Below are 24723 nucleotides of genomic sequence, written 5' to 3' on the forward strand. Positions count from 1 at the left end.
CTTACTATGAAGTATCAAAAAAACCCATAAAACTCAGATCACCTACAGCAACCAGAGTGTGGTAGTGAAGCAAGCTGCAGCATTAAGGAATGATGGATTTCACAGAGCCTCAAGGGAGCAGATGCTGAGCAAGTGAGATAAGCACAGCCTGGGCCATGGCAAGTCAAGTGCTAAAGTACAGCACAAACACAAGGGTGAGGTGGATTAGAGGCAGACAGCAGAGCCTGGAGAGCCTGAGCACAGCACTGAGTGACTGAGCTGCAGCTAAACTGCCACAAATTAATTTTCCTAGCGAGGAAGTGAAATACTATGGAAGAAATCTATAATTAATGATCAAGAAATTAACATCCAAGTCAGTCATATAAGTGAAGTTAGGGAAACTAATAACTATTCATTCCAGTTATTTATTGTTTATTGAATTGAAAGAAAGGGAATACAAACATTTCTGTTAAGTGCTGTGCACCAACATGGAAAAAGTGTATTTTTTTTTAAAAATCCTAATAAAAACAAATCAGAAGTTAATGTAGTTCCAATTGAACAATTTTTAAAGATATGTTTAAAATACTACACATTTATAAAATAAAAAAGTTAAAACGGTGTTCTGTAAATAATTAGTAAAACAAGTGAAAATAAATACGAGACCCAAAGTTCTTACGTTTTTAATGTAATATAGCAAAGAAATTTTTAACTACTTAATAATATCTGAGGAGAGTAACAAAAATCCAGAAAGTTTAAGAACGCAATCCTTTGAAACATTTAATATCAGTCCATAGCAAATAGTCATTACATACCAAAAGCTCTAAGTGTTAACTAGTTCCACCACAACTCCATATAAATCTTGACAATTTAGAAATCTTGAGATCAACAATAAAGTTCTTTTCTTGATCTCTACAGCTTGGTTTGTAAGTACATACATGCTTTGAGGATCCATTTTGTCCCATATGTTTTCAAGGAGCCAATAACTTTTTCCATCTGTGCCTAAAAATGTTAAGTTTCAAATCTAGCACATATACCCTAAGAATGAAAAATGTTTATGAAAAAAGATGGGGCACAATGAATTTCAGATTTATAAAAATATACTGATATTAACCAAAACCTTCTGGTCAAAGGACACTTCACATACACACGACTTAAAGTATGCAATAAAACATGACAAGTACCTAGAACATTTGGTTCTCTGTCTGTTCATGGAACACATGCACACACACACTCATACCAGATGGGAGGAACACTCTCACAGATGTTTGACTGAATCCAGATTATCTGGATGAATAGACAGAAAACTTGGCTACAGTTTATTTCAACTAGAGGCAGCTACTGCAGCAGTAGTTCAACACTGCACACTTCAATTAAGTCCACCCTGTTTAAAAAAAGTGTCATAGTTAATGATTTTGCTTTCTAGACATCGTTAAAAGTAGCAGTTTTCAAAAATCAAGTATGGCAGCTGAAAATGGACTCAAGCCAATGTGGAAAAGACAGGAGGAGGGCAAAAGGAGGATTAGCCATTTATGGGATGGGTGTTCCTCTTAATAGTCGTCTCAAAAAGAAACAAGTGTATTTTGTAGCTAAAAATATGGACAAACTATTGAAAGTGCATTTTTCCTCCTCCCCCTTGAGTTACAGTAGTTTGTTTGTTGGTCAATAAATCCTGCTTTTTATGTCCATTATTTTTTCTCTACCTCCCTCCCCATTTGGATCTACAACATATCCCCTCGAGCTAGAGCTAATTGTACAAGTCCAGGCTTCCTGCTAAGGACGCCTTCACAACTGATTTTGGGTGGGAGTATCACTTAGCAGTGTAAAAATACACAACTAGACACCAACTCCCAACAGCAGACAATTTTATTAAACATTACCTGGTTGAAGCCAAGTTGAGAAGTAACTGGCAAGATCTGGGCAGATTTCTAGCTTGCATCTTTGCTCCAATCATAAAAGAGAAGTTAACTTTAAAGTTGGAGAACTTTAGAAAAGACAGAGGGAATTTACAAACAAAGGTGTCATTTCCCCCACTTCCCTCCCCTCCAAAACATGAACAGAGCTACCATTTTCCCTTTTGTGTTCCATTGTGCCTTGAAAATTACTTACCTGAACTGCTAAAGAACATTCAGATAATAAAATGCTTCAGCATTTTGTTTTTTGAGATCTGCCTTGATAATAACCTGGGGCTACTGTGAATATTTGAAGCCAACAGGTGACCAGAGAAAGTTACAAAATGAGTACACACTTACAGTATTTTCTTCTCAAAAACCAAGGGCCTGCTGACTGGAAATACAGTAATTTATTGTGGGTGTGTACTTGTTCCAGCCTTACACTCCAGCCTATGAACATTTTTAAGCACATGGAAATCAATGTGTTGCAAATGAGCAAACTAATTTTGGTTTCCCCCCCCTCCACCCCACCCTAGTCTCATTTTATTGTCTGTGCACAAAAAGTATTGGTACTTTTCAATCCACATAGTGTGAATATGCAGTGTGTTGGAAATAATTTAGGTTGGTCTTTCATCTCCAGGTTGGGATGCTACTCATTGCTACATCCCTAATGGCAGCTGCTGTGGGACTGAGTAGTGTGGCAAAATGAAGATTAATCTCACCTTTCTGTCCTGCCTGCTCATAGCCCTGAGATGCAAACAGGCTGGCACTGAGACACTCTGGAAGCAGTGCCACCTGCTTGGAGCTTGCCTTTACATGGCATGGCTGCACCAGGGCACTAAGGGAGAGAGGTCCCACATGTGCTTCTTCCTAACTCAGCTTCTAAATACCTCAGAAGGACAAACCAGGTCCAGAAGAGAGGGACAGTGTTTTGGCAGAGGTCCTACATTTAAATTCCTAATTGCACTGCTGTGCAAAGCATGCATCAGCCCACACACCCCCCCCAGCTGTACCAGGGAAGGAGTCTCACTCTGGTTAGTTATGGCCACTACATTAAAAATGCCTGAAGTGCATACATATAAAACTTTAAATCAACACTTGAGATTTGATCCAGCCTTCAGCACCTGCCTAAAGCTCCCACTTTATTTCCATTAGTACATAGTGACAGACCACTGCATGAGACATTAAGACACATCAAAACCATTATTCTCCTTTCTCTCCCTAAACAATGTTTGGTTTGAAAAGTTCCAGAGTAAGACAATACTAAGAGTAACTTCCAAAGATCCACATGCTGGCATTGCTTATGAATTATACCATGTTTTGAACACGTAAAACACTTCTAGAAGTTACTGTTTACAATTTAGGTAATTAATTTTTCCTTAAACCCCAAGGTTTAGCTTACTCATATTTGATCATGGAACTTGTCTATTTTCCTGCAACATTAAGGCCACAGGCCTGACTCATCTTGCACTTTCTGAACTAGGATGGGAAATAAAGAATTTCCTCCAGAACTGATTAAAGGAAGAAGGAACTGATGTATAATCTTAAGTTTACACATGTATTCTCAGTGCTGAGACAGTAATTGCTATCAAAGCCTTCACCTTAGTTTTAAGGCTGAACATTTAAGTTCCTACCTGGTTTTGGAGTATTAGAAGACTCATATGTCAGTTTTCAGCATACTCATATGCTGGTTTCAACCACAGTATCAGAATCTCAACTCATGCTTAAGTTTGCACACAAGGCAAGACAAACACCACCGGATGGCTGGAATCTAAAAGGAAAAAAAAAATCTAACCTGCTAACCTTTGTTTTTCTGGGAAACACCACACTCCCACTCATCAAGGTGGCTACACCTCTCTTCCCAGGAATTCCAGAAAACCTTCCCCCACCCTTCTTCCACACATGACTAATAAGGACACTAGATCATTATCTCATGAAAGGATGAAGTCCACACTTCTGCTCACATGACTCTGGTGGCTTGCCCTTCCCTGCTCCTTCTTTACTTCGCAACAGTACCAACACTACCTTTCCAAGGTGGCAAAAGGGAATCCAGTGCCATCCCATAATGGATCTGTATGTAGTGCAGAAGCACAGAGATGCCAGGCCATCGGTTTATGTCAAAAAGAATAAATATTTAAACTATAAGTGTTTGGTTTTTCTTAATATGGGACATTAGTGGAACTAATCCTAGACATGTCAAGATGTTCATGGCACCAGCTTGCAACAAGGTCTGGGAGAGGCATTTAAATCTGCAAACTTAAAAGTATATTCTCAACAACAAAATCTGTCCACCCTCGTTTATCAAATAAAGAAAAAATTTCCATCATAATACACGTGTTTAATTATGATTTGTACGTAAGTTATTTATACAAAGTGTTGACTTTGTGAAGAAAGGACTCTTTCAACACATTCTTCCCTCAAAGTGTAGTCTACCTTTTACACCAGCATTGTTGCATATATTTATGTAATTAAAAAAAACCAAAAGACCTCTTCTTGTTTCAGCTCTTACACTGGTGGTGCAGTCTGAATGCTTTTTTTTCCTAACTAATACAGTTTAACTGTTAAGATGGACAGTGAATTCCTCCATCTGAAACAAACTTTACTGCCTACATAAATCTCCTTCCAGCCACTGCTTTTGATTGGGTCTCAGGACACTCCAGAAAAGCATCAGTGATACCGTGTTTCACAACACTTCTTGCATTGTTTTAATTCCAAATGTATACAAATGAAGTCATTTTAATCCTATAAATAATTTATTTTTAAAAAATTGTGCTGTTAACCCCTTTGCAGGGCAACGAGCTATGTGAAAAGTACAAAACTTTTTGTCAAATGTGATACTGAGAGTGCTTTTGACATAGTTCATTGGTTTATCCTCTCAATTGATAGATATACTGCGCAACGGGCAAGGCTAGAATCCATGAACCAAGCTGCAAAGATCTCAAGCTAAGTAAGGCGGAGAGAAACTTGAGAAACAAGAGAAGGAAATACTTTCCTATCCAATGTATACTCTTCAGACTAAAGCACTCTTTCTATCAAGCCTTCTAAACTGTTAAATAAAGTGTTCCAAACAAGCATTTAAACTTCATTACACAGAAGAGCAACAAGAACAGTAGCCTGCCAGACAAAAAGGCAGGAGGGAAAAATATATATACTGAGTTCAATGGTTAGCCTGAATGTAGCACAGTTCTTCACAACCGATGGGGGGGGTAATTTCAACACGGTGTCCAACAAAGTTCTAAAGACGTGCTTCATCTCGACTGGTTACTATGAAGCAAAGGTGGTAAATGTTTGGCCCCAACCGGGCTTCAGAAATGGTTCTTTTTCATGACGAGCATGTCTGTCCAGCTATCAATCATGTTTGTTTGCACCAAATCCCAAGCCATTTAAAATACGACTAATTAAGTTAAACTGAAGTCGTCTGCTCCAAATTCGCCATCAACTATCCATGCTACTGCATTCCTCTGAGCAAAAACAAAAACATAGAGAGAAAGAAAGAAATCACAGCTTGAAGGTCTTAGCAACAGTTCATATTTCTATCATAAGGTAATTAATACAGTGTATTTACATAAATTTTAACTGAACATGCACTAGTTAATGGATCTCATACTGTAGCTAAATTCCATGCTTAAAATGACTTATTTTAGATAAAATTATTCATAACAGTCTAGGAATTATTTTAGCATGTTAGGTGTGGGTACTCAAAAAGACATAAAACACATTTACATACAAGTTCATGGGGAGTGTGCTAATTACAGAGCTGTCTTGTCACCCATTTAGGATTCCTAAGTGGTTAGGTATTATTCTGTGCACCTACACCTCTTGTGAAAGCACTGCTGTGAGAAATCCATTTGTGGTTGGTTTGGGTTTGATGGCACTTACTGGTTCATTTTCTGGAGGAACTAAGAGAGAGTGAGCAAGCAGCTCACTGGAGAAAACCAAACAACAAAGCCATGAGTAAAACCAGCTGGAGGACAGGCTGTGACTCCTTATGGGGGCATTCCAGATGTTACAGATTAGCCAGGCTGGTCCACCTAGTCCAAGACTAGAAGCACATGTATCAAAGCACTGGAGCAGGGAGAAGAGGTAATTCTTCCTCCTAACATCCTTCCAACTTTTAGCCATTTTTACCTAAGGGATATGCTGAACTAGAGGTGTTTACTTATCTACCAGCACTTAATGGATTTCTCTTTCATTACTTTGCCCAGGTTCCCCCTGAAGTCACATCCATGAGGTTCTGTGGCAATAGGATATATCATTTTAATGTCTCCTGTAAATTCTTACTGCAAGGCTGAATACCTAATGACAGAAGCATATAAAGTGCACAACAACTCCCCAGCAGTCATCTCCTTAATCTGGGGGAGGCAAGAAGGGCTGAGAACACCTGGGCGCACTTTGGCAGCAAAAAAAAGAGTATTATCTCTCTCTCCCCTGGACACATGTGGTTACTGATGGTTAGTAAAGATACAAATTTGTACAGGTTCTCTAGGGTAAAACTTTACACTCCCTCTAGACATTGGAAATTCCTTTTGTAACCATTACAATACCATTACTCAATTTGCAGTGTGGTTAGAATGCACTGTTTAAATTTTAATAACATTGTACATTAGTAAACCTAAGCATTGAAAGAAAGGTTTTTATGGAGTCTGCATAAATAAGTTAATATAATCCTAAGGTCTTAGTGACACCACAGTTTTCTATAGGGCCATGCCAGAATAATGTTGGAAATATCAGTTTTGTCCTTTTTTATACCACAAAATGAGTGACTCCGATAAAAACCACCAGTCATACAGTAGAAAAAAACAAAACAAAGCAGTGACTGATTTTTCAATAAGACGTTTTTTTACCTTCAATATCCTGGTTGTCTACGAAAGGCGCTGGTCCCCATATCCTAACGGTGCCATCATCGGAGGCGCTGGCCATCATGGCTGGGATCTGCGGGTTCCAGCTCACGCAGTTCACCGTGCGCGTGTGCCCCGTCAGCTCCGCGATGGGCAGCTCGCTGCGCTTGTGCCAGATGTACACTTTGTGATCTGAACCAAACACATGGAAAGCAGCCTGAGCAGCACCGCTCTGCACAGACCCACCTGTGGGGCCAACAGCACTTTCACACCTGCTCTCATTAAAACCCACGCCAAAAACCTGAGTCTCCAGTGTGGAACAGCACTAACAAATTTTTTCTTTTAAAAGTGATCAAAAGAGCATAGGCAAAGCTCTTCCATTAAGAGACACATTCTTTTTTAACACCTGCAAATCTACTACACTTGGTGTTTGAAGAAAAACGTTTGACTGTAATGCAAGTAAGTCAATACAAGGGTAAAAAGAGAAACTAAACTACTCCTTAATTACAGGTATGTAATTACAGGAGTTACAGGAGTTGTAATCTTATTCAAAAGGAATACTTGCAGATTTTTTCCCCCTCAAATAACTGTATTTGCAAATTACTAAATGCATTATAAAGTCATGAGTACTAGGAATAATTATAACCACCTCCTGTTGATGAGTACCAGATAAGATCACAGCTCTATAGTTTATAAAAAACATTTTAACACTAAAAATCTGTAACACTCCAGTGAAAGTGCAAACAGAGCAAATGAGGGAGGGCTAAAGCTTAATGGCTCAAACTGTGAGCTATTACTATCTTCAACAACCAATTACTGTGTGGTATTTAAAGATATCAATTTGTACATATTGAAGTAGATGCAAATAAACCCTGCACATCCTATGTTGTGATGGGAAGCATTTTAATTACTTCTATTGCTAGTATTACACAAAAGCCTAGTATTGGGGTCTAGCAACCTAATGAATGTATTTTGATCTATTTGAAAGGCTTTCACATAGATGCCACTGAAGGCTCAGCAAACAAGCCAATCTTGCTCTATTCCTCCTCCCAGTCTGTTATAAAACAAACTTGCTCTCTGACCTTCCTGCTAGAAAAGCCTCATGGCTTTTTTCCTATGTGGTAACTCTTGTCCTGTGCTGAACTAGCTTGTTTGAGGTACCACCTTCACATGTGCTTGTGCTGATGCCAGCGTTCTGGCTGTGCTTCCATTCCACTTAGGATTTCAAGGGGACTGCACATCCATGCCATTCACCAAACAACACAATTCACACACTAGACACACAAGCCTCTGCTCTGTCAGATGACCAAAGCCTAAAGACAAAGCAGTACTTTGGTTTGGAAAAAACAAGATAGCTACTTTAAGGCAGCAGTCAATTCCCCTCTGAGACAGAGACTTCTATTTTCTTCCTATGGATGCAATTGCCAGGAAAACCTCTACCTAGCTGACAAGATGTTTTAAGAGGTTATGACAATGTGATCAACTACTTTTTTTTTTTTTTTAAGCCAGCTATGAGAATGTGACCTGTAATTATCGTTTGCTTGTTTTTTTAAAAATAGTTTCAGTAGGCACATTTGCACAAAGGCAACAGCTTCAGACAGTTCAAATCTAAGAAACCATCATCAGTTCCTTACTGCCAGTTTCAACTACAGTGGTTTTTAAACAACGGAAGTCAAACTGGGGGACAAAAATGACTGGTACACTACAGTAGCTACACCTGCACATAGTTATGGCTAAATCCTGAACTTTCAGGCACTCAGGTCTCAAAGACACTTGTCCAACCATGGAAAATGGTTCACATTGGATTGGAGGACTGCAGATGCTGTCCTTCAGTCATATTCCACTGCATATAGTCAGAGAGTGAAACTTGGTTTTCTTTTAGATCTAGTTCTTATTTTCCAAAAACAGAGAGTAGGAAATGCCTTGGCTAACTTTGTTTCCTAAGAACTATGAGTTACACATTACTTACAGTAATTTGTTTACATATTACAAGTGCAATTCTTGGCCCTGCATAAGCTTGAATTTTAAGTGACCTCCATGGCAGATGATGGCACTACACCAGTGACAAAACTGAACCAATTCAACACATAAGCTTTTGACAAATTTCTACTCTTGCCACAGACAGCTGAATAAAAACATACTACAAAGCCTTTAATCACCAAGAAACTCTACCAGACTACGTCAACAACTGCCTAATTTGAGGCTACTCTGTCTGTAATTAAAGTGATTTTATGGAAATTAAAATAACCTCACCACACCTGTATCTTCAACAGGCAAATGAAGCTGTTATTCCCCAGAAGTACATTTTACTCAAACCAGAAGTCTAAATATCATACCACAAAAAAAAAAAAAAAAAAAATCCTCAAGAACACCCCACCCACTTCTAATTAAAACTGTGCAGATGCTTTTGCTTTAGAGGAGGAACACAAAAGAGTCATTAATGTGTTCTACCTCTGCCATCCTCTCAGAAGATTCTGTCTGCCAGCCCACAATTACTTCTTGAAGTATGCCACAATCTCAGCACGCCTCAAATTTATTTCATGAGCCAGTTGGTTTGCTTTTATGTTGTTATTAGCAACTGTCATCAATAAGATGAAGGTATAGGAAGGATACAATGTTCCAGTTTTCTGCACAAAGGAGAATGGTGTTACCTTCACTGCCACTCGCAATGAAATCTTCATTATGACCTCCAAAACACGAGTGAATTGTGTAAAATCCTTGTGTAACACCTTGATACTTTCTCACTAAAACTCTGTCTTGTAAGTCCCATAAGTGAACTCCCTGGAAATAAGAAGTTTAAAGAATGTTATTTTATCATTAAGTATTATTAATGGCATTCTTCTGAACAATGACAAAAAATTAGACATGGAAGTACATTACTTTAGAGGCAACTTCAGTACTGTTAAGTGAAAAGAGTAAAGATGTATCAAATTACTAAACTAAACTTTCACAGTAGGTCCCTTCCACTCTGAAAGCTTTATTCTTACCTAAGGTTTCAAAAGCAGAAATAGATATATAAAATCTGTGTCCCTAGACATGTGAAGTGCCACACTTCTTGCTGTACCTGGCTTCTCAGTGCAACAGCCAGACAGTAACATTTAATAGTACATATTTCCCAGTATGAAACTCTTGACTATAAATCAGTCAAAAAAAAAAAAATCATGTCACAAGAATAAGATTGCCTTCTTGTCAGAGAATTAATTCCATGCTGTATTTATGAATATTAAGGCCTTCATATTACACAATATACAACCAGTTAATATCAAACATTCCAACTCATATCTAAATATTTAAAAACAGTTGCAAGCAGATTTATTTCTATTTCCTTTCAACATCCCCAACTCACCTGAGTTGCTACATTTAACAAAGCTAAACGGCCATTTTTTGAAATAGTAAACGACATAATAGGGTGATCCTCTTGTACTCTGAAAAGATAAGACATGAGGGTCAAGATAACCAGATAATGATGCAACACCAAGACAACAGGCATGTCCTGTCTCTGTAGTATGATTAGGGAAAAACAGTTCCAAATCTGAAATAAGGTATGACTCTATAAACAAGTACAACCCAGGTTTGCAACACTTGTTTATACTTAAGCCAAACACCAAGACCAAAAGGGACTTCGGACCTCAACTCCTAAATTCAAGGCAGAATCTACTAAAATATGCTAGGAATTGAGAGGACTACAAGTACTAGTGATGACAGAAATGCCAAAACATCCACCAGAAACCTACTCCAGTGCTTAGGAAGTTATTTCTAATACTTGATCTAATGCTGCTTGTTGAAACTTGCTCACTAATCCTTGTCCCATCTTTCAACATTAAGAACATTTAATAACTTGTTTCCCATCTTGTCCCCCATATCCTTCCTCAATTTTCTTCTGACACTAAGAAGCAGGAATTCAGAACCAAATAAAGAGGCAGTTACATGTTCCTGTCTGTGAGATCCTCGAAGTTATAACCCCGAATTCGCTGGTGTGTGTCCGACGCTAGAACAGTTTTCCCATCACTCAAGCACCAAAGGCATTGTACTCTCACCCCTTCCCAGGAGTCAAGGAGATTACCATCTAAATCCTGAGCAGAAGGAAAAAAAACAACAGACATTCAACCATTAGTCTCAGGTTTCTGAGGAGCTGTGACACAAATAAAAATATTTTCCACTTTCTATTCAAACAATTGCTACAGAAAGCAATCTTACCCTTTACAAGGGAGGTCTTAATGAATTAGGATTTGGTTGTCTCAACCAAGGGCTTTTGTAGGAATCTGCCCTGGAGAACACAGAATCCCTTCTGTCACTTATTTTCTTGTGCCACCTGCACCCCATCACTGAGTTGACCTTCACAGTGTGGTCTGCATACTACATTATTATTCTGGGAACCAGTTGAAAAAAATAATCAAGAATATGGTGAAACTGTAAACCACCACCCCAAACCAACACTAGTCAAGTGATGAGGGTTTCACATTTGTTTTCATTAAGCAAAGACAGCATGCAAAAACTAAGAAATATGTATAGTCAAAATTCTGTGGAATAAAAACACTTATGGACAAAGCTACTGCTTTTTATTAGTGTTTTTTTCTGAAGCAGCTAAGAAGAAAATTCCAGACCACAAATCCTCCTTGTGGCAGGCCAAAGACGCTCAAACCCTTCAAACTGCTCCATACAAAAGTGCTGCTGAAATACCTGCATTAATGTATTGCTTCTTTGAATTACAAAGGATCAGAAGCTTTAGAGTACACACGCAAAAAACCTGAAAACCAAACTTTAATTTCTTGCTTTGCTTTCAAAGGGACAGATGGAGAGAACTTACACACTGATAGAACTGTCCACGTTGCCCTCCTGTTACAAAACGCTTCCCATCAGGATTCCAGGCCACACTTGTTAAACTGTCTTCATGAGACTGGCTCATCTTTGTCCTCAGCTCCCCAGTCTGGAAAATAAACAAAGGCAGCAAGGCCTTATACCAGAAGACTTTCCCAAAAAGGCACTGGTAATTTTATCTGACATGAATAAAGTTTGGAGGTGCATATATTTCAACAGGCTTATTAAAAAGCAAAACATTTACGAATAATGCAATGAAGAGGCAGAACTACTTCAGTATATCCAGTGAATCTCTACTTGATTTGGGTCAATTTCTTTTGTCTCTCAAATCAAGAGAGATGGAATAGTTGGTATGTCAGACAACTAAAAGATTTTGAGTGGAATGAAATTACATGAATAAGCCAAGACAGTGACAAGCACTATCAAATGAAAAAAAACCAAAACACTGAAAGAAAGGAGACAGAGAGAGACTAGAAGAAAAGAGGTGACAAAATACATTTTAGTAAGAAGTTAGGAATATCACAGTAGTCAGAATGTTTTCCTCCTTGAGCTGAAGTTCTCCATGCCAAAATCTAGCTTTCATGCCTAGCATATAAAGCCACCGTTTCACAAGACAGACCACCAATGAGTGGCATTGTCAGCAGTGCTCTTCACTGAGCCAATTTAGTCAATTAAACAGAAGAAAAGTGTTCCAAGGGTGAAGAAAGGGAATGTTTTTGTTTTAGGAAACTACATTAGTTCAGAGTCCAACACAGCACAAGGAAGTCTATGCAGCTCTCAACTAAGGCAAGGGAAGCTTTTATGCCAACTCAAGTGCCCATAAAATTCAACAGCAGAAAGTGATTTTCAAATTCATGGAGGGAATGGCAAAATGCCCAAGTGCCTGATGGAAAAATGAAGTTCTGAAATCATAGACTGAAGACTCTTTCACTAACTTCACTGGGAGGGTTACATGAAGGAAAATAGTTTGCATCTTTTACTTTTGCTACTTGTTAAAATCATTGATGAGCAACTGCTTCCCTTCAATGACACTTCTGCCCTCTGATTTTCTTTGACTGATTGACTTGCTGTCCTTCTCTTCAGGAACTCTGACATCCTATGCATTCATGCCATCCCTTCTCAGAAAGGATAGTAACCACACACACAAGAATTGCTGAACAATCCCAGACACTTAGACTTGGAGTTCAATTTCAGTTCTGTCCTCCAAAGAGCATTTGCAGGCTGCAAGTTATTTTTTCAAACTGAGAGGAGGACAGCGAGATCAGCATCTCTTCTTTACATTCCCACCTTGGCATGAGTTCCCAGCAACTGCTTCTTTCACACCTTCAGTATATTTAGATATTGAAAAAAAGCAGCAGGCTGACCACAAAGTTTTCTTTTTCACTCTTAGCCACCACTTACTTGTACATTCCAGAGCCAAAGCTCAGAACAATCATCTGGGCCACAGGCAACAAGGTAGTTGTCATCTGGACTCCAGGCAATGTAGGAGACCCCGTATGCGTGACCTTCTAACGTCTTAAGTAGTTTTAGCTGGTGAGTGTCCTGGAACAAGAGAGGTTCTTGAGACAGTGCAAATGAACTCCTACCACATTTCACACTTCCACAGCATCCATCTACAGCATGAGAGGTTTGACAGTTTACAGGGCCAGAAAATGAAAGCTCCTAACTTCAACCTTCAAAACAAGAACACTCATAGGTATTTTTGTTCCAATGTTCTGTGATTCTGAGCATAAAACTCAAGAAATACAACTGTGTACCAAGTTTTACATTACATTACACTTGCCTTAGTACAGAAGATTTCTGTAGTGTCAAGTTTTTCTACATCTACTGGAATATGAAAGTACTATCATCTGTATTTTACAGAATTAAGTTACTTTCTTAAAAGGAAAGACATGTTGGAAACCTGTTCTGGTTAAATACAGAATCAAAACCTTCACAGCTGCTGACAAGGAAAAACCTTGAAGTGGCAATATTTTTATAAGCTTGCATGCATCTTGTGTGTGCTGCTCAAGGAAGGAGACTTACAGAAAGATATTTTTAAAAACTTCCTTGAAAGGTGTTCTTATTTCAGAAGCATTGCCTACAGCAAGCTGATTTTTGCCAGATTTAGTGAATGAAGCATACTTGGCACATGCAGCATCTTGTACCATCTCTATATTACAACTGTTTTATCGCTGCCTTGTCAGAGGAACTTGACTTTTCAAGAAGCTTGTAAAAATAAATAGTACAGCTAGATACTGTGAAAACAACCACACACTGACTTCCTAAATACAGAAACATGCTTCAGTACAGTATTAGCACTGATTCTTGGTAACAGCCTATACACAATTAGAACAGAGCTTGTTAAAACGCTGACAATAATTATTCTGAAGCCTCTTGGAAAGGGCAATCAAATTGTCCTCCCTCTACCCACCCTCCCCTGTTTTTTTCCATGCATGGCAGATGCTTATATCTCCACCTTTTTTTCAAAAAGCGTGACTAATTTGAAAATCCAGCTCTATTTCTCTAATTGTCCCTTCTCTCTTTTTTTCAGTATTAATCAACAGAGCACTTCTTGATTCTAAAGAGAAAGACCAGAGGAAGAGTGACACACAGGATTGTTTCCTGGGATCAGCTGTGAGGGATTTGGTGACTCTCAGCCAGCCTGCAGCACTGGGGGTTCTGCTGGCTAGAAAAAGTGAATTCCTCAAAAGAAAGTGAGCTAAGAATAATCTTCAGGGTGCAGAGAAAGAGGGGCAAATGAATGGACCTCTTCAAGACCCCTTTTCCATTCTAATCATTATTTCTGGACTGCATTAGACACTGCTGCATCTATAGCTACAGTGATTTTCAAGGAAACTGAGTCATGTCTGACATCATCTCACATCCTGGAGTTTGTCTGGAACAGATACTTTTTTTTTTTACAACAGTATTAAAGTAGCCTGTCACTTCAGCATATTTGAAACTCATGAGGAACAAGATACATAGGGCATTCCTCTTCTAATGATAGCACTCTATGGCTGTTACTATCTTCCATACTGCTCTCATACTTCCCTCCAAATACCATAAAGCTGCTATACCATGCTCTAAAACAGTAGTCAGTAGTATTTCAGGCAAACATCCCCAAATGTAGTCAACCTACCTCCCACCCATCACCAAAAGAAATCTCAGCACTTCTATCCCTTACATACAGCTTCCCAAATTTTTGTTGTGTATGACAAGCAGCTATTCAGGCATCAACTCAAGTCTGCAGTAGCTGAGCTCCTTGGCTGAAACACCAAAAACCTGTCAACGGTTTTCAGAAAATGCAGAAGGGATTTTTGTAAGGAGCCAGTTAAAGGAGAACTCTTAACAAAGAAGATGCATGTTAGACAAGGTGATGCACAGCGTGCTCATCCTTTGTGCTCCACAGAGATTCTGCCACACTTCCTGACAGTCAAATAATGCATCCCACACAAACCTAGTCAACTCAAGACACTATTTAATGCTGCTGAGTCTTCCTTAGAACTTTGAAATTAGCACACGGAAACGACAATACAAGCATAGGTTAAGACAGTCTAGACATGTGGCTGGGTCTTAGAAAAGAATAAGAAATTCAAGGTATGAAAGTAAGAAAACACATTGGAGCAGCGTCCTTACACTTCAAGGGGGGCAATAAAGAAAGAGAGAGAGAAATGAAGGATTCTCACACATGTGAAGTGTGTGTGGAAAAATCAAACACTGTTCATTTAAAACAGGGCTCTCCCACCACTTGCCCAGACATTGCTAGATGTTTGTTTCCATGTAGTTTATGCAAACAGATCAGAATAATTCTGTATACCTAAAGCCTTGAAAATCAGATTAAATTTATGGGTCAAAAGACCTTGTCAACTGCTACAGGAAATGTGAGAAGCATGCTCTGGCAAATATGAAAGTGAATCACTTGATGTGGCCTAATGCTACTTAAGTATCCACCTGCTTGAAAGCATTGCAATTTTTTTAAAACACTCAAAAAAGGAGACAAACCAATAAAACTCTACAAAATCACTTTCCCACTAACTATTTGTTGGAGAATTTTATTCTTTAGCAACCCTTGGTCAAAAGGCTTTGTCTAAACACTCACAAAACATTGATGTGGTTTTACTAAGCAGCTATTAGCTAACAATTCACTTTAAGATAATCAAGATGTTTGGTATGAAAACCCATCAATATAAAAGGAAGATGTGCATCTACAGTCAATTGACAAGTTAACAGCAAAAAATGTTTGATCATTAATTCACCTAAATTGCTCTGTTAAAAAAAATACCAAACAAAAACCAAACCAACAAACAAAACACAGATAATTTCCAAACTAAATAACAGGTCAGCTTTGCTGTTATGCAGCTCTTGGCCCAGAGCACACTGGCCCCAGGAAGACACAAACTACAGCAGTCTTATGCCTGAAAAAGCTATGGTGCCTGCTGTTAGTGCTGGGGCTACATAACATTTATACACATGGAACATGGTTTTGAAGTCCTCCCATCATTTTAATAGCAAAAAGGACTCAGATTACATATCTTCCTAAACTAAAGTGAAAGAAAAACTCTGATTCAAATCCTACCAAATACCAGTATGGAACCGCAGAAACCTTTCATTTTCCACCTCACATACCAGACTGCAGCAGTGTGGTTAAAGAACCTTAAGGATCTTATTTCTGATGGTGTTTCACAAGCATTAGCAATTTCAAATGCTGTGTGTGTATGTTCAAGTTTATTCCCAGTCTTCAATTATTATGAAATATATGGACATATTTTCATAATCACTTCTACGAGTCAAAACAGGCTTAGATTCATCAATCAGCCTCTTTATTTATATACCAGTAGATATGTGTAGGAAAGATTATGAAATATCCTACTGCTATGAGATTTACAAAACTTTTACATCCCAGGGAATGGGATGTAACAGGGCTACAGTACATGTCAGCCTGTCCTACAAAAATCACACCATCCTAGCAGGAGAAAGCCGACAGGAAAGGGAAAGAGATGTCATACACATTTTCACACTTCGCACACTTACTGGATCAACCTGCCATATAATAACAGTTGTGTCCTTAGATCCTGTTGCTAATTTAGTGCCGTCGTTGGAGAATTTACAGAACCACACTTCATTACAGTGCTCTGTTAGGATCTGCTGGGTATAGCATGGGAACTGTTTCCTGGGAAAACAAAGGGATGCATTTACAGATTAGTAAGAAGCAGTAACATTTTTTTAAAGTCAAGCTATTAAAAAAACCCAGTCAAACAGAAACCTTATTTAAGTGCAAGGCCAGACAACTTAGAAAACCCTTCTATTAACAGCTGCTTCAAGTTAAGTACAGAATGAAGTTTCTTATCTGGCAACAAGCTCACACCATTAAGTTATTGTAATTAACCATAAGAACATAGAACTGTTCTTATTTCACCTACATAATTTGTTATTCTTTCATGTAACTTGGAATTAAACTGACCTCATCAGGAGTGTTAACAGTTTATTACAATATAATTTTCTATTGTATAGAAAATACTATACTACAGGTCTCTGAACCATAGGTGCAATGTTTTTACTCACGGGGTTTTTGTAGGTATTTAACTCACTTAGCTATATCTTGCTAAAAAATTATTCTTACATAGAACTTCCATTTCCTGAATGTGACCTTGCAATAAACCAGATGTTTCTTTGCCTTTGTTTTGTCATTTTTCACCTTTGCAGAGTACCACATAAAATATCTAAGCATAATCAGCAAGATACCATTGAGCTTTCAACTTGAACAGTTCTCCCTTACAAAATCTAAACTATTTCATAAAATGCTGTGTTTATCACACAATTACATGATAAACTATTGAAGAAGATTCAAACATTCCTCTAGAGCCACTATTTAATATTCTAGTTACACAACAAAAAAAAGCTAACAGTCAAATTATTAAGTTAGGTGAGAACTGGAAACAAGTTTTATTTGATTTAAATCTTGCCTACGAGCTCTCAAATAAGAATTTCAGATCTAAGATAAAATAAATGTAGGCTTTTACAGTAGATGTCTTTATTTTGAAGTAATACTTCAAGAAATACAAGTTCATTGTTCAGATGCACTAAGCTAGTCTCTAACCACAAGCACGTTTTCTTCAACTGCAGAGATCCTGAAGTGGTTTCATCTTCAGCTGAGTTTTTACAGCACCCACAGCAACAGGGCAACACAACTCTGATGGGACACAGTAACACTAAAGAAGTGACTGTGCCCTTGAATGTACAGTTGTATTTATCACTGGAGATAAACTGGCTCAAAAAAAACCAACCAAAAAACAACAAAACCACATCACAACCCACCCACCAAAGGAAATAAAATAAAAAATTTAAAAAGTCAAACAACCCCCCAGTAATTTAAGCAGAAAACTTACTTCCTTCACATTCATGTTTACAAATACAGTTTGGAAGCAGCCAGGCTGACAGACACTTTACTTCTTCCCTGAAGCTAGAAAAAGTTCTGCTACACATAGTGCCTGTACCCTCTCAGTCCATTTTCTTTTATTAGAAGAGGCTTCCTAGACTGTTCTTCAAGACTATCAAGCAGCAATGAACAACCATACAGTCTCATTTCCTGTCTTATGGTAGAGAAGGATAAAATGTACATCTATATATATATTTGGCTTCCTTGGACATATCTATACTTACTTGTTTATAGAGAAACACAAGTGTGTTCTGCTCCTGCTTTCAGCTGACCAGGAACTGCCTGATTGTCCCTGGAAGAACACTGAACCCAAGGTAAAAAAAGCCCCACCTATGAAAGAAGATTTTGTTTTCCTTGAAGTCTAGAGGGAAGCAGGCAAGCCCTTACACAGAGATGTGCACCTACAGGAGCAGTGTTTCATTATTATTCAGCTATATTGTTATAAAAGAATGTTTTTTGCTCTGAGCAGCAACTTGCCCTAGGAGGTGAGGCTGCATCCATAAGTCACATGAAGTACAAGCAGCATGCTGTGTCCCAGGAAAGTCTTTTCAGTACACTTCATTTCAAAATAATACTCTACAGAACAACAGCTCTTCCATCTTAAAGCTTAAGAAAAGCAGCCAAGGTTTTGTAGGCATGAAAAGCAAGCAGGATAACGCTGAAGCACACAGTTTTCATAGTAAGATACCTTTAGGTTCCTAAAAGGGGTGACACACAGTTATTAGGGCTGCTGCAGACACATCCCAATATTGAATTATGCTGCTCACAACCCAGCTGGACCACATGGCTCCCACAGAAAGTCCTCTTCACTTAACTAGTGAAACAGAACTCAGCAAGTTTGACTTCACAGATAGCAAAGCCACATTAAATAACCTGGCTGTAGAAGGAAATAGCAGCAGTCTTGAAACAAGAAACCAGAACCAGTTGTCTTAACAGCTTCTGGTTTTGGTAATTGGATATTAGTGAAGCTCAAAGGTTTTTCTTCTTCTTTTTTGAAGTGTTTCATTACAAATTGTTCTGTTCAGCACAAAACACCTGAATTATGTCATTCACTTACTGAGATAAAGCATCTAATAAAGTTTACTGTTGTTGTATTTACACAAGTTGAAAATTATAGAATAAAACACTAAATAGCTACCTTTTTATTCCCTATACATACAATGAAAAATGTATTCCTCAACAAAGAAAACAAAAAAAGCAGATGAACAAAAAAACCCCAACACATCCAACTAGGCTGAAGGTTCTCAAAACCAAAAATCATCATCCCCAAGAGCATCAATTCTCTACTAACAAAATCTCTGGCACAATAACATCAAATCCTTCACCTTCACTCCCAGTAGTGCCTCACTCATATCTTCCCACTCATATCAAGTGAGTTTTATAGTTAAAAATCATTTTGCCTGTTAGTGCAATTCAAGCATGCTTAACCAAAATATTGCCAAATATATTTGTCCAAAAGGGATTAGTTCGAACTAAAAAGGGGAGACTTATCAGTGTTCCATCAATCAATTGCACAGGACTTGAACTGTCTAAGCTATTAGACTACTGTTACTTCTGTCACCTTCATCAAAACTTGGCTTCCACTGTCTAACTCACCTCACTATGCCCAAGCATGGCAGCACGTACAGCACACCACGAACTGGACTCAGACCCCTGCAACAGGCAGATCCCTACAACAGGATGAGGACAGAATGGAAGCCTTTTCTTTTCAAGTGGATTTGTGGGTACTTTTTTGGTTGTGGTTCTTGTTGTTGCTGGGGTTTTTTTAACTACAGTAGCCATGAGTATCTATGTATGTATATACATAGCAAATATGCAAGTTTAGGAAGTGCTACTTTAGTGAAAAAAAAGGAACCAACAAAACAAAAACCCAAACTATGGCCAAACTTTTATGTCAGCAAATAGATTCAGGTGGGGGAAATTCAAACCCAGGTTTGTTGCATATAGTATCTTTTCTATCTGGTTCTCTGTAGCCAGGCTTCTGTAAATCAAGCTCTTCACAGTGATCTGGAATGCTCCTTCGGATTTGATTAGTAATATCAAACCTGTTGCACAACAGCCAGTATTACTCATGGACTTGCTTAAAGGTTAAATCTCTTCTAGGTAGTCTGATTTTAAGACTCACTTCTGAAGGAGGAAAGCCACAATACCAGTACATGATAAATTTCCAACAGCTCCTAAAATGGGCAACATTCAAATGTCTGCACATACATATACAACTGCTGAAACAACACAATGCAGCAAAATAGTAAGCTAAAAGGCTACTTGAATATATAAAGTGCCAAAGACAGTAATTTTCAAACTTTAATATGGCTACAGCAAAGTACTATGGAAGTCTCAATCTTTAAAAACTGATTCCAAGTAATCCAAGAATGCAAGTGAAAGCAGCTAAGTTCAGAAAATTTCTATAAGCAAGATTATCAGTTCTTGATTAACTCCCTCAGATGAGCTAACCTTGTAATTCCCCTGAAAGCCCAAGTGTTAGTCTGTTACATGGACAAATATATTAGGATATCCCATACAGCCCTTGTTCCCTTAATCCACCATGTACAGCACAGCAATTTTCCATAAAAGCTACACTGAGTTTTTAGGTCCTTAGCCAAGTTTTGCTGGATGAGGAAAAACTACTCAAGTCAGCCTTTTGTTAAAAACAAACCTATTTCATGTCTATTAAGAGTATTGCATTTTGAAGGTCCAGAAGCAGACTTCCATTTTGTCACAAAAAAAAAAGTTATCCAGACAGTCTAAAGAGCCAATATAAAGGTATAAGAGACATTCAATTCTTAGTACCTTACAAATCTGAGAAAATAGTTCTTTATATTATTCATGCTATGTATTATGTAACTCAGAAAACTCAATTGCACATTCCTCCTCTGTTTTAACCTTTATGTGTAAAAACACCTGTGTCCACTCTCAAAGTTACAGCTGAAAGTTGAGTTCATAGAAGCATGCTTCAGCATTCTAGTAACCCTGAAGATAGAGTCTGGATAAACTACACATTACTGATTCTCCAGAGAAAAAGCCTGTGTTTATGAATAGACTGGCTGTCCAAAATGACAAGAAACAAGTGGCTATGGATTAGCGTAGCACTATCTTCTTTTTACATCAATCTGATTAAAATTTTTAAGCTTCAGTCTGATCCCATTACCCCACATCCAGCTACCAAAATCTACCAAATTACTCCCCACCTCTATTGCTCATTTAGCGAGAACTGCTTTTTCCCAGTAAAATCCTGTTAAACCAGCTCAGAACAGTTTTCATGTTTCTGCTAACAATCACATTATTTTAAAAGACCAAGAAAAGATTGCCCATCTCCAAAGTCAGGAAGGTTTCTTACCTACTACAAACGTGATCTATTAGCAGCGAGACAGAATCTAGGTTGCTGTCTAGTTTGGTGTTGTGATATAGGCACCGGTCCCGTTGGAGTTCCACAGCCTGGCGGAGCAGGTTCTGTAAACGCCTCGGAGGAAGCATCACTGACGGGGGCAGGTAGGCTTCAGAGGAGTTAGGAAGGAAAAACAAACAAATGAAGAAAAAAAGACTTATCAAAAGCATGTTACAAGTAAGAGCACACTTTGATTTGAGTGGTTTTAGAAGAGACCTTAGTAAATAATAGCACACAGTTTGTAGAATTCACAGCTATACACCTGGAATTAGAAGCATGAACTTCTGGAAAGCAGAGCTGTATGCAAGGTATTTGTTATTATAGAGTATGTTGTCCTGGCCAACAGGCACCATGTACACAAGCTAACTCAAAACTCAGTATTTAACAAAATCTATAAAGCTGCATAACAACACCACCAGCTGTGTTCCTTTAAGGAATTCTCTATCAGCACTATGAAAATAAAGAACACCACGGGTTTATCAGAGTATTGCAACAGCCACAAGAGAGAGGAGAAATCATAATTCAGAGCAAAGTATGAGACCACTATCAACCAGTACCAGTATTACTACTGGTTATAGGCCACACTTAGTTTGCACCACTCACTGTGGCTGGCATTTATAACACACACTTACCCCTCCCTAAAGCAGACATTTAATCACCAAGTTATATCACTACTGAATGCAGCAGAGCTAAGAAGTAACAGTTCTTACTACAGTTTATCAGAGAGAGCAAAAGGTTAGGTACAAAAGATCAAAGGGTAAAGGCACCTAAAGGTATCCCCATGAACCAAGAAATACAAAAAAACCAACCAGCCAGCAAACACAGTCACTTCCTTGGGATACGTAAGTTATACTGGATTTAACAGAGGTGAGAAGAAATTCTAAACACTAGAACATCTTACTCTGGAGTTTGTCCAAAAGTTTTGATCTGGAAGCTGTTCCTTTCCCTTCCCACTCTGCTTTTGCACGCAAGTCTTCTGCATGGCTACACATCAGGTACCTGTTTCAAAAGTGCACATACACCAACAGACCAAGTCTTTTTGGAATCATTCTTTTCACTTTTAAGCATGATACAGATCATAACATTTTTAACAAACTGGGAACAGGTAAGTTAAGCTTGAGACCAACATGAAATAAGGCAGGGAGCTATTTCACACAAACACACATCTTCTGCAAACTGCCCATACAAAAAGAAAACAAAACACAAACAATTTTAGGCTGCTAGAAATGTCTTATTTTCATCTAAGGACAAACCAGATTATAATCAATTAAATTTTAAGGTAACTGGCTAATAATTCTCAAGATAAGCTGACCATACATATGTACATATGAATTAATTTGGGTTCTAGTAGTATTAAAGTATATCATCATCAGGTTGTTTTCAAGCATCTGAAACAAAATACTGTCTACTGAACAGAATTCTTTACTCAGCATTTTATCACATCTCAGTACAGCTTATTATTCACCAGGATAGTAGCTTTAATACAGCTTGAGTCTTCACAACATCAGCTATCAAAAGCCACAGAATTCCTTAAAAAACTTTTCTGCAAGTGCTCTCAAAGTCCAAACACTTACCCACTGAGGACATGAATGCGTTCTGTATTATATTTCAGAGGCGTCAGTTCACAGCGTAGAACCTGAAGTGCCTCCAGGACCTTGCCATCCTCCAGGTATTCCAGGTACTTCTGCTGCAGCAGCAAAAACTTCATCCTCTGACATGACAGAAAGCAGCAGTCAGGGGAAAAAGGTTGACTGAAGTTTCAGAAAACGTTTGAGCCTAAACAGAACAGTAGAAACCATTCTACTATGCCCTTCAGAAAGACAGCTCTAAGTAATGTTTCATTACTCAATTTCTTTTGCTGGCTTTTCAACAACATTGCAGCAATTAAGCTATCCATTAATTTCTTCCCTGCCTGATGGGGCTCCAAGTACGTTCCTATCTCATTCCTCAGATCTCTCCTGCAATTGTTCCCATTTTCACTTGCTTTCTCTTTAGTCATCATCCTTCAAACCCCGCATTATTCAGGTTTTCTAGTGAAACATTCTATTAAGAAAAGGGCCCCAAATCAGCTATTCACATATTTAAGACTGCATGACAGCACATAACGCAGGGCAACTCATGAAGTTCTCACACCGCTTACACAGGTGTTGACACGGATTGTTTGCATAGCTGTGTAACATATAACTGTAACAAACTGACACTGCCTGAGGTTTGCGGCTTTTTTTTTTTGTAGTTCCATGTTTACTTGTTTTCCTTGGATGTTGTTTTCAGTATTACAGAAAAAAATACTTTCCTAGATATAGGAGTCACTTCAACACTCTGAATTAAGTGCTGTTACTTCATAGTGTTCCTTTCACTTTTACAGTTTTTGGTTGTTTTCTTTAAAAAAAAAACAAGCCTGCTATTTTAAACAAATATCTGTCGGTAAAAAAAATAAATTAGGCATTAAGTTACTATATTAAAAGTTTTAATAGTAATTTAGTACGAACACACTTTGGTTGTTTCTGGATGAAATCAAGTATCTTGTGTTTGTACACATTCTTTACTGCTACTGGAAATGACAGGTTTAGTCCACAAAATTCACCAGGTTGAAGAGAAAAATTAGGAAAATGTTCATGCTTAGACAAACTGTCAAGACAGACTGGAGATAAAGTGTAGCAAACTACATTTGCTTTTCTAATGAATACACCACCAGTTTCCTTTGCTTTCATCAGACCTCAGGCACCTCACTATTTTCATGCTCATATTTGGTCAATGTTTACTTAGTTTCAAACACGCTGCCAGCCTCCTTAAGTAGAGGGATAATCGGGAAGTTTAAGATGTTCCTGTCCTACTAAAGCTCACATCAAAGTTTAAGGTTCACTAGATGTTAAATGCAAAGTTAAAACATAACACATTTTCATTTCCAGAGACACTCAGTTCTTCAAAAGAATGAAGTTTCCACATACAGTGCTATTAACTTACCACACAGCTTTGTGAAGCATAAAACATGACACAGTAAAGATGATTTATGTTCAAACTTGTCTGTAGTGCTCTGCTGTCCTGTATCTGACAGGCAAACCTATATTGCACTCCCAATCCAGCTCTTTAGTTTATCTGAATTTGGAATTATTAGACCATTACTGTACAGTTCTTCCAGGTGAGACAACATTTTTTGATGTTCTGACATGTGAAAAACCAAATGAAAGATTACAAGCCGAGTGGTTGGCTCCATGCAGCAGGCCCCACGCTGTTTGCTTATATACCAGCAGCAGGAGGAGTAAGAACTTTGTCCACCAGCTGTGCACATGCTTTCCAGGATACGTGGAAATGCCCAGGTAGCAGACACACACTATATTTCACTGCTTTTGGTCACCTCACACTGATGATCACCACCAGATCAAAAACAGACTGGTA

At 38.2% G+C, this 24723-nt stretch overlaps 1 protein-coding gene across 1 annotated transcript in view; it reads right to left on the minus strand.

The window, feature by feature from the left end:
* Positions 1-634: 634 nt before the first annotated feature.
* Positions 635-24723, minus strand: part of WDR26 (WD repeat domain 26) — a 31471-nt gene continuing 7382 nt past the window's right edge. Inside the window, exons 4-14 of the mRNA XM_053972359.1 lie at positions 22902-23038; positions 22229-22326; positions 21280-21436; positions 16538-16676; positions 12926-13066; positions 11514-11633; positions 10634-10779; positions 10053-10131; positions 9358-9487; positions 6713-6898; positions 635-5329 (exon numbers count right to left, since the gene is read on the minus strand). Coding sequence (XP_053828334.1) covers positions 5304-5329; positions 6713-6898; positions 9358-9487; positions 10053-10131; positions 10634-10779; positions 11514-11633; positions 12926-13066; positions 16538-16676; positions 21280-21436; positions 22229-22326; positions 22902-23038 — 1359 coding nt within the window. The 3' untranslated portion in view covers positions 635-5303. The remainder of the gene's footprint in view (positions 5330-6712; positions 6899-9357; positions 9488-10052; positions 10132-10633; positions 10780-11513; positions 11634-12925; positions 13067-16537; positions 16677-21279; positions 21437-22228; positions 22327-22901; positions 23039-24723) is intronic.

Source organism: Vidua macroura, chromosome 3, assembly GCF_024509145.1.
Source record: "Vidua macroura isolate BioBank_ID:100142 chromosome 3, ASM2450914v1, whole genome shotgun sequence".
In the NCBI taxonomy this organism is placed as follows: Eukaryota; Metazoa; Chordata; class Aves; order Passeriformes; family Viduidae; genus Vidua; species Vidua macroura.